The sequence below is a fragment of the Sphaerodactylus townsendi genome, linkage group LG16 (genome assembly GCF_021028975.2).
Source record: "Sphaerodactylus townsendi isolate TG3544 linkage group LG16, MPM_Stown_v2.3, whole genome shotgun sequence".
NCBI lineage: Eukaryota > Metazoa > Chordata > Lepidosauria > Squamata > Sphaerodactylidae > Sphaerodactylus > Sphaerodactylus townsendi.
The window spans coordinates 16,445,258-16,459,368 of NC_059440.1; the positions used below are offsets into that span (position 1 = coordinate 16,445,258).

Below are 14,111 nucleotides of genomic sequence, written 5' to 3' on the forward strand. Positions count from 1 at the left end.
TGAGAGGACGTCTCCAGCTTACGACTGAAGGAATACAAGATGAGTTTGTTACAGCGGTAGTGGATGAAAGCGAAGCCTTTGGCGGAAGCTCCTGTAGATGAGGATCTCTGAGCAACAGGTTGGGTCAAGTCACTGATGGGAAAGAATGAAAGATGACGAGAAGAGAGATCGCGGAGGTGAAGAAGTTCTCATGAATTGCTTGGTCTCTCTAGCGTTTTGTTAGAAGTTATGATCATACCATCTGGGGGTTAAATTCTCCCCTGGCTGTGTGAACAGTGGATTGGATGGGGAAGCGGGCACGCTGTGGGACGAACGGAGTCGTCTTTACAAATATAATCCTGGTGTGATGGCATCGGAAACAGCTGGGAGGTACTCAAGAGATGGGTCGGATTTCATGGACCAAGCGGCAACCCTCTAAGCAGCTGGTCAGGATTGTAACCATACCTGAGTTAGGAGTATATTAATTCCTCGCCGGCCCAGGGATTCCCTTCCAGCAAAATGTCAGGCATCCAGGAGGCCACCATGAAGAGCATCCGCCCGTACAAGTCGAGCGAGCAGTACTTGTACGCTATGAAGGAGGACCTCGCTGAGTGGCTGAAAGAACTGTATGATCTGGAAGTCGACGCAGACTCCTTCCTGGAGGTGCTGGAGACGGGCACTGCGCTCTGCCACCACGCCAACAACATCACCCACGTGGCTCAAGATTTCAGCCAGGAGTACCCGAGCTTGGCCCACAAAATCCAGCTGCCCAGGTTTGGCGTTACCTGCAATGAGTCGGCACAACCAGGGACATTCCAATCCCGGGACAATGTGTCCAATTTCATTCGATGGTGTCGGAAGGAAATGGACATTAAAGGTATGGAGCTGGGGACTGCGCCTGATCCGTCCCTTTCTTCCTTTCAGATTTAATGTTTTGAGTTCCTCCTTTGTTTTGAAGTAATGGAGTGTGAAATCACACTACCTGTCATCCCACTGTTAAGATGCCAACCTCCAGGTGGGGACTAGACATCTCCCAGAGTTATAACTGATGTCCTGGCAACAAAAATCACTTACCTGGAGACAAATGGCTGTTTTGGAGGGCCACTCTATGGCATTATATTCTCCTGAGCTCTCTTCTCTTCCCGAGTCCCACCCCCAGCCTCTACCCCAAAATCTCCAGGAATTTTCCAACCAGGAGTTGTCAATACTATATCCCAGCCACCAACCCCCTGATATTGTCTGAATATGCAACCTATCCATCAAAAGCACAAGAGACCCTTCCCCCAACCCAAAATAAAACTAGACACAAACAAACTAAATCTGAGGGATACTGCAGACCTCCATAAAGGCACTTGGGAAAATAATCTTTAACAGTGCCAGAAAGGTATCAATGCTATGTGGGATTGTGTAGAAGATTCTGAGGGCCACTAAGAAGACCCTTGCCCAAATGTCTACTGGTCTTGCCTTCTTTGCAGTTGGCACATGGAAAAGGCCAGCCCCACAAAAGTCTTATTTCTTTAATCCCTTTCTCAGGGTCCCTGTCTTTGTCAACTTTCTCCTGCATGACACATAGGAGGAGGAAGAAAAAGTTGGATTTTTAGCCCCCCTTTCTCTCCTGTAAGGAGACTCAAAGAGGCTTACAAACTCCTTTCCCTTCCCCCCTCACAACAAACGCCCTGTGAGGTGGGTGGGGCTGAAAAATCAGAAGAACTGTGAGCTAGCCCCCAGGTCACCCAGCTGGCATGTGTTGGAGTGCACAAGATAATCTAGTTCACCAGATAAGCCTCCACAGGTCTAAGGGCAGAGCAGGGAATCAAACCCGGTTCTCCAGATTAGAGTGCACCTGCTCTTCACCACTACACCACGCTGGCTCTCATAAGATAATTGGAAAGATAATTGGAACTGGAGTGGGACATGTGAGAGATCCCTCCCTATTTTACATTGGCCAATATTTTCCTTTTCCTGGGTCTGCAATCCTGAAATGGTAGGATTTTATTTCCCCTTGGCAACAATTTTTTTCCTACTTTTCCTGTCAGTTTGTCCCCAACAATCTTGTTTGTTTCAGAAGTCCTGATGTTTGAGACGGAGGGACCTTTGTACAAGGCGCCTTAGAATCCAGAAATCTCTTTGTCCTCTGCCTCTTTGAAGTGGCCCGTCTGATCATTCCCTTCAAGCCGTTTTGGCATGGTGCTTCCTGTTCCTAATCCAAATGGAGAGGAGGAGGTCAGAGAGGGAAATCTTCGGGGACATGAATTTGCCCCCTGAGGAAACGCCACTCCCCAGGCCTCAAAGGCAGCTGCGGAACTTCAAGAACCTGGACCAGATGGTAAAGGAAACCTGGCTGTGTGGGTGCGCGTGTCTGAATACCATGGCCAACACAGAGACCCCAAGCATCCCATATTTATTTATTTAAAATACTTACATCATGTATTTGGGGGAAAGGGCGCATTCGGAAGAAAGAGGAGGAGAATGTGCTTTTGTCTTCTTTTCTCCTGAGTTTTGTGGCAAAAAATAAAATAAAATAAAACCACTGAGGTGGTGGGTTGCAGGAGATGAGGGTAAAGCGTGCCTGAAACACACAAATGCATGCATGCTGTCTCAGGATGGATGTCCTGGAAGCCATTTTTGGCTGTAAGGTTGTTGATCTTCAAGGGGTGGCTTGAGATCTCCCATGATTACAACTGGTCTCCAGGCAACAGAGAACAGATCCCCTGGAGAAAATGGCTGCATTGGAAGGTGGACTCTATGGCATTATATACCATTGAAGTACCTCCCTTTACCAAACGCTGCCCTCCACAGGCCCAATCCCCAAAATCTCCACGTGTTTCCCAACATGGAGCAGCCAACCATAGCTGGTCATGGTAGTGCATGCTGTAAAATTCATCGTGGGAAGGCACTGCCATGCAACTATTATCATTGGGCCTATATGTGTCATGGAGAGCCAGCATGGTGTAGTGGTTAAGAGGTGGATTCTAATCTGGAGAACCGGGTTTGATTCCCCACAAAGTTACAGAGGCTTATCTGGTGAACCAGATGTGTTTTCACACTCCTACATTCCTGCTGGGTGACGTTGGGCTAATCACAGTTCTTCTCAGGTCTCTCAGCCCCACCTACCTCACATGGTGTCTGTTGTGGGAAGGGAAAGGAGTTTGTAAGTCACTTTGAGTCTCCTTACAGGAGAGAAAGGTGGGGTATAAATCCAAACTCCTCCTCCTCCTCCTCCTCCTCTTCTTCTTCTGCTTCTGCTTCTGCTTCTGCTTCTGCTTCTTCTGCTTCTGCTTCTGCTTCTTTAGTTCCAACCTTCATTTTATAGTGTCTCACTGGTGATCATAAGCTTTTGGGGACAGGACTATTCAAAATTTGTTCAGTGTTGTACAACATGTACTAAACAACAATAATGCTTCAACCTGGAGAACAACAGTTTTCACATGCAAGAGGTCTGTTGCTGCTCTTCCCTCCATCTTGGGCAGATCCTAATTTTTTTCCCTTTCCACAAAGGTCCAGCACCTGGTCAGCCGCTGTACTTGTCCAATTCAGTTCTCCATGATCAAAGTGTCTGAAGGGAAGTACCGTGTGGGCAACTCCAACACGCTCATTTTCGTCAGGGTGAGTCTGAACTAAAAGGTATCTTATGGGCTGATGCAGTGCTTAGGAGGAAAGGAGGAAAGCAGGAGTGGAATCAGCCCACGCTTTGAATCACATAGGTCAAGTTTCTGCCACGGCCTCCTTGCCCCACGCCAAGAAAGTGTGGGAGGCGCGGTGAAAGTCCGCCGCGATGCATCGCGAAGCATAACGGAGGAGCGTGAGGCTCTTTTATTGCAGGCTGACTTCGCGATGGAGTTTCCGCCTCCTGCACTCCCATTCTGTGTGCTCCACCGTATGCCTGCGGAATCGTGCAGCCCGCCCGCTGCCCTCAGCCCTGGAGGTCGGAGGGACAGTGTATGGGCTGCACGCCCAGCAGGCCTTAATTTAGGAGGACAATCGCGAGTACAAATGTGACGATTGAAACAGCGTCTTCCAGCCTTGAGTTCTCACACCCAGCGCCACATAGACATTACACACTCCCCTGAACAACAACCCCTTAAAGGGGGGGAGGGAAGAAGAAGTCAGCGTCGCTGCTGCTGCGCTGCGGGTAAGCAGCGCGCTATCTTGAAGCAATGCCCTGAAACGCTTTACTGGCATCAGTCGTCATAAATGGAGCGTCTTGAGGAAACGGCCATAGAATCATAGAGTTGGGCCATCAAGGACCATCAAGTCCAACCCCCTGCAATGCAAGAACATACAATCAAAGCACTCCTGACAGATGGCCATCCAGCCTCTCTTTAAAACCTCCAAAGAAGGAGACTCCACCACTCTCCGAGGTAGTGCATTCCACTGTCCAACAGCCCTGACTGTCAGGAAGTTTTTCCTGATGTTTAGGTGGAATCACTTTTCCTTCCCCTTGAACCCATTACTCCTGGTCCTAGTCTCTGGAGCAGAAGAAAACAAGCTTGCTCCCTCACCAACCTGACATCCCTTCAAATATATAAACATGGCTATCATGTCCCCACTTAACCTTCTCTTCACCAAACTAAACAAACCCAGCTCCTTAAGTCTCCTTCTTGAATTGCGGTGCCCAGAACTGCACACAATATTCCAGGTGAAGTCTAACCAATGCAGAATTAAAATCTCCACCTGGAAATTTCCAGGTGGGCTGCTGCTGTAGCAGGCCTCTGTTGGCTCTCTAGCTTGTAGCATCACAGGGGGTACATAGCGTGGCTTGCTCCAGGCCTCTGTTATCTTGCTGGTCTGCTCCAGCAGAAAGATCCAGGTTAGAAAGCATGGTGTGATGGTACTGTTGGCTGGGGAGATAATATCAAGGGGCCCCACTGTGATCAGAGATGTTTGCTTGGCCCCCAACTGGAAGGGGCAACTGTTCTAGAGCCCTCTGTGGTGTTCCTCAGAGCCCTGGGTTGATCTACTGTCTGGTGGGAGTGTAAGGTGAAGGAAAGCAATGTTTTCACTCTTTTTGGAGCTTTTCCAGCACCGGTAAAAGTGTTGTACTTTGCTGCCCACTCCAGAATGGTGTAGTGGTTGGAATGCCAGGAATTTTCCTTAACTGGATGGTAAAGATCATATAGATTGTAGGGATTCCTAACCCATCACTCAGAAGTGATGTCATCTTCTTCAGCCCTCCCCCCTGGAGTTATGTGACTTCCAGGTGATGCTCTCTGAAATACCATTCTTGAGCATCACCATCCATGCAAATTTTTTCATTCCATTTTATCTCCTTTTCTTCCATTTATCCATGGCAGGAGATTGAGGCTGTTGGCAATCCTACAAAAAGACATTATACAGTCCTTCACTTCCAACAATTCGTGGTCATAGGGTTTGTAGGCACTTGCTGCATCAGATCAAATTAGTGCATTTATTTCATTGGCATAGTAATGCTGTGCGCCCTTTGCAGTAGATACAAGAATCTTTAAGGCCCCTTCCACACATGCAGAATAATGCACTTTCAATCTTGCTATTCCGCACAGCTGTAAAGTGGATTGAACGTGCATTATTCTGCATGTGCAGAAGGGGCCTAACTTGTCCACATACAAGCTTTGTAATGATAGTGAGGAAACTTCCATGGAAGTCTTGCCGCTCGCACGCACGCACGCACACACGCACCCCCCAAAAAACATTGCCATCAATTTATTATTGCCGTGCATTTCAGCAAGCATATTTTTCGTAGTCATGCACAATACACACAATCCAGACAGAATAAGAAGCAAGTTTAGAGCTGCTGTAAAGCACAGCCGAAATCGTTTGCCGTATTTGAACTGCTGCAACAGATGCTTTCTTGAAGTTGTGTTTTGAAGTGCAAATGTTGACCCATTTGGATGGCTGCTAGGGAAATCAATTTGAACAAGAAGCAGGATATATTCCCCCCCCCCAAAAAAATTTACATAAATAGGGAGGAGGGCAGCTCACAAGCTAGGGATGAAGTGGTCAACCTTCTTTTTGGACGACAGAGGTAAACAAGCTTCAGCAAATGGATGCCCCATTTAGATATCATGCCCAGCAATTATTCTCCAAACATTGCTCCTAATCCTTTTGGAAATCCATCTGAAGTCTAGTCTACGCATGGAGAAGGAAAAGGGAGCAGCAGTGGCGTAGTGGCTAAGAGCAGGTGTGCTCTTAATTCCATAAATTTCGGGTTCAGGTTTTAAAAACCTGGAAATTTTCAGTAAAGTCGAATAAAGCCGAAATTTACCTCATAAAGCCGAAATTTACCTCATAAACAAAATTCCACCCTCACCCGGCCCAACCACCTGAAAACGGCAGTAGGAAGAGCTTCAACTAAAAGCTGGACTCCATGTGGACCTGGGAAACAGTGCCTGAGACCGGGGGAGGATGCTGGCAGGGGATGATGGAAACTGTAGTCCATAACATCTGAAGGGCAATGAGTCTGACACCTGTGCCAAGTTGGCCAACCAAGTTGGCTACTCTACCTGGTTACTTTTTCTACTCTGGTGTGTTTTGCTTCATCTAGATCCTGAGGAATCATGTGATGGTACGTGTGGGTGGCGGCTGGGACACTCTGGAGCATTACCTGGATAAGCACGACCCCTGCCGATGCACCTCGCTGTGTATGTCTCCTTGTACCTCTTAATGTAAAGTAAGACTGCGTCTGCATCTCTCATTTCAAAGACCTTCTCCCTATTTAATCCCATGTTCACTCCTAGAGCTCAAAATGTGTGGAATTGAAATAATTTAATTCAATATTTAAAGAGGTTCATGGTGTCTCTGCATGAGTCTGTGCTCTGGCTTGGCAGTCCTTCAATCAGACTGATGGAAAATGGTAATTCTTATGGCAATTGTTCTATGTCTCCCTCCCAAGGAACAATGATTCTTGCAGAGATGTCATAGACATACAGAGATGTCACATGCTCTGGGTGAGCATGGTGTAACAGGCGTGGCATAGTGGTTAAGAGCAGGTGGATTCTAATCTAGGGTTTGATTCCCCACTCCTCCAGGTTTGATTCCCCACTCCTCCACCTGAGTGGCAGAGGCTTATCTGGTGAACCAGATGGGTTTCTGCACTCCTACATTCTTGCTGGGTGATCTTGGGCTAGTCACAGTTCTTTCAGAACTCTCTCAGCCCCACCTACCTCACAAGGTATCTGTTGTGGGGAGAAGAATGGAAAGAAGCTTGTAAGCCACCTTGAGTCTCCTTACAGGAGAGAAAGGTGGGATATAAATCCAAAACTCTTCTTCTTCTACTGTTGATCTGAATCAGGGAAAACTGATCCTATCGTATTCAAAGCAGCGAGAAAGCAGACGTAGTGTAGAAGTCACACAGCCTGTCCTACATTACAGGGCTGTTGTGAGTATAAAATAGAGGAAAGGAGAATGGCGTGAATTGTTTTGGGCTCCCAATGAGAGAAAGGTGGAGTAGAAGTGAAATAAACAAATAAATCCTCCGCGGTGGCTGCCTGTAGCATCTATACAACTGCCACTCCTCTGGGCTTCTGTGTTTTAATTAGAAGGCACATTTAACTAGAGGCACTCATGCAGAATTCAGGGAGCTCACGCTTGAGAGACCACACAAATCTTTTGCGCACAGCCTCTGGGATATGATCCCATTTTAATTCAGCACAGAGTTTATTGTGGCTATCAGAAATGTAACGTACTACCATTCACCACCTTGCTGAAGCAGAGAAGAAGACTCACATGTCTGCCATGATGAGCTTCTATGAGAGCAGGATAAAAAGGCGATAGATATTTCCATATTTATTTACTTTGTTTTTTTACTTACGTTAATCATAGTCCATTGTTCCCACTGAGACTCAAAATGGACTACATAATATAAAGTCAAATCCTATCAATAGGACAGGCCTCCAGTGAACAGCGTAACTGGATTTGTATTGCAGAAATCTGACAGCTAGCAGAAAGAAGAGGATGTAGAAAGAGCTGCTGTGGAATGTTCTGTTGCTTCTTGGTGTATGGCTTTAAGGGACAGATTTTGCCCTGTTGCCTTGCTAAGCCTACACCTGGAATTAACAGCTTCGTAGTCCATAGATCCGTGCGCCCAGCAGCAGACGGTATGCGCACATCAATTCCTGCACGCTCACTGGTGAAAGAGATTATATAGTCCTCTGAAAAGTGTCAGGGGAGAGAGCTGGACTCAGAAAAGAGACTAAGATGGGAAACTTGCCAGCCTTGCAATCGATCTGCTCTCAGAGCCTCTGACAGCTGCTTGATCGGTGGCAATTGGCAAAGGAGGATATTTACCTGCAGGTTGGAGCCCAGCTTCCTGGCAATGGGCTAAAGCAAGCTGCTTTCTGCAATGGTGCACCAGTAGCCACTGGAGGGCAGACCTGTTCTGCAGAAGGAGAGAAACAGGGTTTGGCCAGAGGACCTGAAGTCCCGTTTGGCAAACTTGGAGGCAAACGGCGATGGAGCTTGCTGCTGGTCTCCAGGGCGGGGGCCCACCAGGAACTTCCTCTCGGAGTCAAAAGGCCTATCTGGACTTTCCTGTACTTCAGCTGAGCAGCAAGCAACATCCTTGTTTCTGCAGGGAGTACCCATTCAGAAACTCTAGGAGGATGCTTGGCTCGCACAAGCTTTTGTGATTGGCTGGGACTTCTGTGGCAGTCATTTTGTGATTGGCGCTTGTCAATGTGCTTTCTGATGCTCACTTCCTCCTTCCCTAAAGTGTCTTCCCCAAACAGAGAGTCAGCTTGGCATAGTGGTTAAGAGTAGGTGGATTCTAATCTAGAGAACCAGGTTTGATTCCCCATTTCTCCACTTGAGCAGCAGAGTCTTATATGGTGAACCATACTTGTTTCCCCACTGCTACATTCCTGCTGGGTGACCTTGGGCTAGTCCCAGTCTGCTCAGAACTCTTTCAGCCTCACCTACTTCAGCAGATATCTGTTGTGGGGAGAAGAAGGGAATGAGTTTGTAAGCCCGTTTGAGTTCCCTTACAGGTGAAAAAAAAAGAGGGTTTATAAATCCAAACTTCTCTTCTTCTCTTATTTTAACAGTCTTTAACCTTCAAAATCACTAGTCAATATATTTTTTCCTGTTTTGTCTAGAACCTGTATCAAGGGTTTCCAATTGTCTATGAACTTAATTGTTTCCTTTAAGTAGCCAAGTTAACTTGGCCATCTTGGGCAGCTATGATACTTTCACCCACCGTTCTTCAATTGTAGGTATAGCTGGAGTTTTACATTTCTGCGCATGTAGTATTCTAGCTGCCGCCGTCATGTATAAAAACAAAGTTCCATGTTTTCTTCAGAAGTGTCCACAGTATGTGCAGGTAGTGAGTCAGCATGGTGTTGTGGTTCAGAAAGTTGGACTCTGATCTAGAGAAGCAAGTTTGAGTCCACACTCCTTCACGTGAGTGGTGGACTCTACGTGAACTAGGTTTGTTTACCCACTCATCCACATGGTCTTGGGCACAGTTCAGAATCTTTCAGCCTCACCTTCATACCTTGCAGGGTGTCTGTTGTAGGGAGAGGAAGTTTGTAAGCCACTTTAGAGACTTCTTACAGGAGAGAAGCAGGAGCAGCAGTGGCGTAGAAGGTTAAGAGCTCGTGTATCTAATCTGGAGGAACCGGGTTTGATTCCCAGCTCTGCCGCCTGAGATGTGGAGGCTTATCTGGGGAATTCAGATTAGCCTGTACACTCCCACACACGCCAGCTGGGTGACCTTGCGGAGCCTAGTCAGCTACAGCTTCTCCGGAGACTCTCAAGCTCCCCACCCTACACCTCACAGGGTGTTTGTTGTGAGGGGGGAATGGCAAGGAGATTGTAAGCTCCTTTGAGTCTCCTACAGGAGAGAAAGGAAGGATATAAATCCAAACTTCTCTTCCTCTTCCTCTCCTTCCTCTCCTTCTCCTTCTCCTTCTCCTTCTCCTTCTCCTTCTCCTTCTCCTTCTTCTTCGGTCAGCGTCAATCCCTCCTAGCTGGGATAGGAAAAGGGGCAGCAGCAAGGTCAGCTTGTGGGACAGGTTGAAAGGCTACAACAAAGGTGTGATGCAAGGGGTAGAAACGGTGCAGGTAAACATAACGCTTTGGTAGAATTGCTACCTGCTATAGATTAAGACTCTGTGCCTTTAACAGTTGCCAAGAGGCAGGAACATCTGCAGGGAAAGTCTGTCTTGTCACCATTCTTGAAAGCTTCACCAGTTTTTTCTGCCATTCGTGCAGGTAGAAGCACAGAGCCTGGGGGTGGGAGCAGCCCTACTCCCAGCTGCGCAAAAACTGACCTCCACATTAATTTCTGCAGCTCACAAGCAGTGCTTGAAGACGACCAGCCATCAGAGGGGAAAAGGAACACCAGTCCAGCACGAAATCACAGCCCGCCTAACACACAGGACGAGCAACGCCAGCAAACCTCAGCCTGCTTTAATTGTGAGCAGATCCCAAAGCCCGCTGCCCCCGGTGGAGTGGAGGACCTACACGGCCCAAGGTCTTGGCACTCGCCGGAAAAGCCTCTCAGCTTCGCCCCCGGGCCACAGTGGTACTTTGAAGAAGGCTGTAGGAGTCCAGATTTCACAGGACCACTCGGAACCCAGGAGGGTTCCTTCAGCCAGGTGATGGAAGATAATCTGTGGCAATGTGGATTGCCTTGATTCCCCATGACCAAGCCCTTTGTCGTTCACTCTTAATTTCTGGACAAACCGAGTGCATTATTGGGAAGTGAAGAGAAAGATTCGATTAAAAGAATCAACTTTAAGAAATGTTTTACAGTCTTTTTATAGCATATCAGCTTTACACAAAAGTAAACAGAAGTAAACAAAAGGCAATGTTCTCAATGAAACATACATAAAGTGTAGTCAAAGATGCCACCTCCAGATTGATGAAGCATTTCAAATATTCTTCTTCAAGTCTGACAAACTATAACATAATGTAATGCAGTAGAGGTCATGAGTATACATCCTTAACTTAATTAGGAATTATTATCGACAGTATGTGTATTTTCACTTACTAAACAACAGAAGTGAAAATTATTCCTTTGAGGATGTAACCCTTTGGTCTGCAAATAAATAACAACGTATTCAAAAAACCATAAGCAAAATGAACTGCCAGATGTTTTATAAATGTTCCAACAGTGATATTCACTTACTGTTAACAAAGAAAATCTAAATTTCTGCAGGGTCAATTTTTAAGACCTCTTTTAAGCTCTGCAAAAAAAAACAAAGTTCTTTTAATATGAACTAAACATTAAATAATAATTAAAATATTTGAAACAGAATTACAGTGCCCATACCCCCTCTCTTGTAGCATAAGCTCTCACAATCTTCACACAGGGATAATGAAGTAGGAGGCAGAGAGCAACACAGATAGGACTGATATAGTTAATGTGTAATTTAACACAGGTGTTATAGGAAAGCTGCAAAATCTATGGCTTAAGAACATAAGAACAAGCCAGCTGGATCAGACCAGAGCCCATCTAGTCCAGCTCTCTGCTACTTGCAGAGGCCCACCAGGTGCCTTTGGGAGCTCACATGAAGGAGGTGAAAGCAATGGCCTTCTGCTGCTGCTGCTGCTCCCGAGCACCTGGACTGTTAAGGCATTTGCAATCTCAGATCAAGGAGGATCAAGATTGGTAGCCATAAATTGACTTCTCCTCCATAAATCTGTCCAAGCCCCTTTTAAAGCTTGATTAAGTCCCCTTGGTGAAGGAGTTGCCAACTCCAGGCAGTACTCGGTTTCCAGTCTCCTAAGTTTAATATCAATTTATTCTTTAGAGCCAATGTTGTCAACAGTGCCTGACGTGGAAGGCTACTTCATAAGTCACATTCTTATGCCCTTGTTTCTCACCTTTCGATATTTTTTTCTCTTGCAGAGGGAGAGAACGGCCCGCCACTCCTTCTTCGAGGCCGCTGGCCCCTGAAGAGAAGCCAGCATCCAAGCAGCCTGCTCAGAGTGGAAGGGAGACATTGCAAGAACAGCTCTCCTGCCAGCAGAACAGAAGCCCAAACTCACATCCTTCAAAAACGCTTCCAGAAACACCACGAGGAAGAGAGACCAAGAGAATCCAAATGGCAGCTCTTCAGAAGGAGAAAGTCGAAAGGTTACCGCCATCTGTTCCAGCTATGCCAAGGGACCGATCGTCTCAGTTGCCAGGAAACGTCCACCAGGAAGCAAAGTGTGGGTCCCTGCAGGCCTGTCCTCCCAGCCCTCCCAAGCGCTTTCAGCCCCCCACCCAACTGGCATCCAAGAGCCAAGCAGTCAGCTTGACGGGGCTGGGGGAAAGAGTGACAGGGTCACAAGAGTGGAGGATGGGCCCCCTTACAAAGCGACCACCCACCCCAGTAAAACAAGCACATCAGGTTCTCAAAGAGGACAGTGGCATTAAGGCCATGGAGAGAGCTGGGCCAACTCTCTGCAGGCCCCCAACTCCTAGTAAGAGCTACCAAAGGGAGGTCTGCTTCAGAAACAGGGATAGACACCTCTTGCAATGTGCACCAGCCACAAAAGACGTGGTCAGTCCTGAAATGGGTTGGGGCAAGACGGGCAACCTGAAGACCGGTGTGTTTTCGGATCACTCAAGGATCACAAACTGCCGAACATACTCAGGACAAAAAATGAAAGAGATTCAAGCCTTGTTGAAGGAGGAGAAGCCCCCCAAAGATTCTTGTGAAGACAGCAAAGGAAGTCACGGATATCCCAAGGAGAAGGAACGAGTTTACACGCCATTGCCCATTGACCAGGCTGAAGAGCAAGCTCTCTACCAGAGTCTGGAGGAGGAGATTTTGTCCAATATCAAGGAGCTGGAATCAGATTCCAATGTCAGTCCCCATCTCAAAGGGAACCAGATGAGAGGTTTTAGGACGGATTGTGGTTTAAGGAAGGACACCCTAGCCTTTGGTTGTAATGGCCCAAGGTTGTCCACACACACTCTATCTGGTTTGCCGAGTGCCAAGGAGGCCTTGGTTGGTGAGAGTGTGCCTCGGAGCGGAGTCTATGTGCCAGGCTGTGATGTAAGATGGCCCCCAGTGGGACTTCATTATGACAGTGTCATCCAAGAGCTGTCCAGGACATTGCGTAGGGAGCATATGGAGGCTGAGAGAAATTCACCTCAGTTAAGTCCATCGCTGGTCAATGGAGACCAGGCTGCAGAGATTGTTCAGGAGAAAGTAGCCATTCATGAGGAGAAGAGTGTGGTTATTGAGTCAGAAGGCAACGAACCACTTCGTAACACCCATGAAAGACATGCGGAAGTCAACAGAAATGGTGATACCTTTGAGCCTGAGGTGACATCCGATAAAGCCACCAGTTCTCCTGCAAGCTCACCAGACAACTCACAACCACCTCAGAATAGGCCAAGAAGGTCTCTGAAGAAACCAGAGCGAGTGCCATCTATTTACAAGCTCAAGTTGCGTCCCAAGATGCGACCACGCAGGGACAATAGGCCTGGGAAAAAACCTTCAAAGATCCCCAAACCAGTCTTCTACAGGCATGCTCGAAGAGCATCTGGTACCAAGGCTCAGGCAAAGACCCACAGCTCTGAATGCCCAACCCAGAACGGTTTCACCAACATGAGGGAAAACATCACAGGGGTTAAAGGGTGTATGGAAGAGGTCCCCCAACACAGCCCATCTTCAAAGGGCAGAGATTCTGGTAGGAAAAGAGTCACACCAAAAGGGCTAATAGATGATGAGGGATCCTGGGTGTGACATCACATGCTAGTTTTGACTCTTCAGAAGCAAAAGCTTAGCAACTGTATAGTCAACACTGAGGAGGTTGGGCCTCCCATCAGATGTTGTAGCCATTCCCATCAGCCCCTTCCATCGGATGTTGTAGCCAGAAGACTGTTCATTTGTTAAACAACGGGCCTTTCCCCACTTTTCCCTCTACCGCCGTCGCTGCGCACTACTCACTGCGCGCTACTCACTGCACGCGTCATTTCTGGCGTGCGCCCTGGCTTCCCCACGACCCCGCGCAGTTTTCTCCAGCGCCAGGAATGACGCGTGCTGAGGGGGCGCGACAGCGGCAGCGTCGGGGCGGCTGCGTTGTCGCTGCCCCTGCAGTGGGGAGTGCCCCGGGACCCCGCGCTACTTGAGGAGAGTAGCGCGGGGCTTAAGGTAAGTGGGGAAAGGCCCAACGAATCCAGGGATGCTGTGGAGCAAACGGCCAGGTTTTTATGC

General features: G+C 47.7%; 1 protein-coding gene across 1 annotated transcript; it reads left to right on the plus strand.

The window, feature by feature from the left end:
• Positions 1-295: 295 nt before the first annotated feature.
• On the plus strand, positions 296-13,894 carry LOC125445849 (GAS2-like protein 2A). The gene is given in 7 exon segments (XM_048519262.1): positions 296-856; positions 2,045-2,067; positions 2,069-2,305; positions 3,478-3,585; positions 6,500-6,596; positions 10,244-10,550; positions 11,807-13,894. Coding segments are annotated over 7 exon segments (2,964 nt in total). The 5' UTR covers positions 296-498; the 3' UTR covers positions 13,641-13,894.
• Positions 13,895-14,111: the final 217 nt, after the last annotated feature.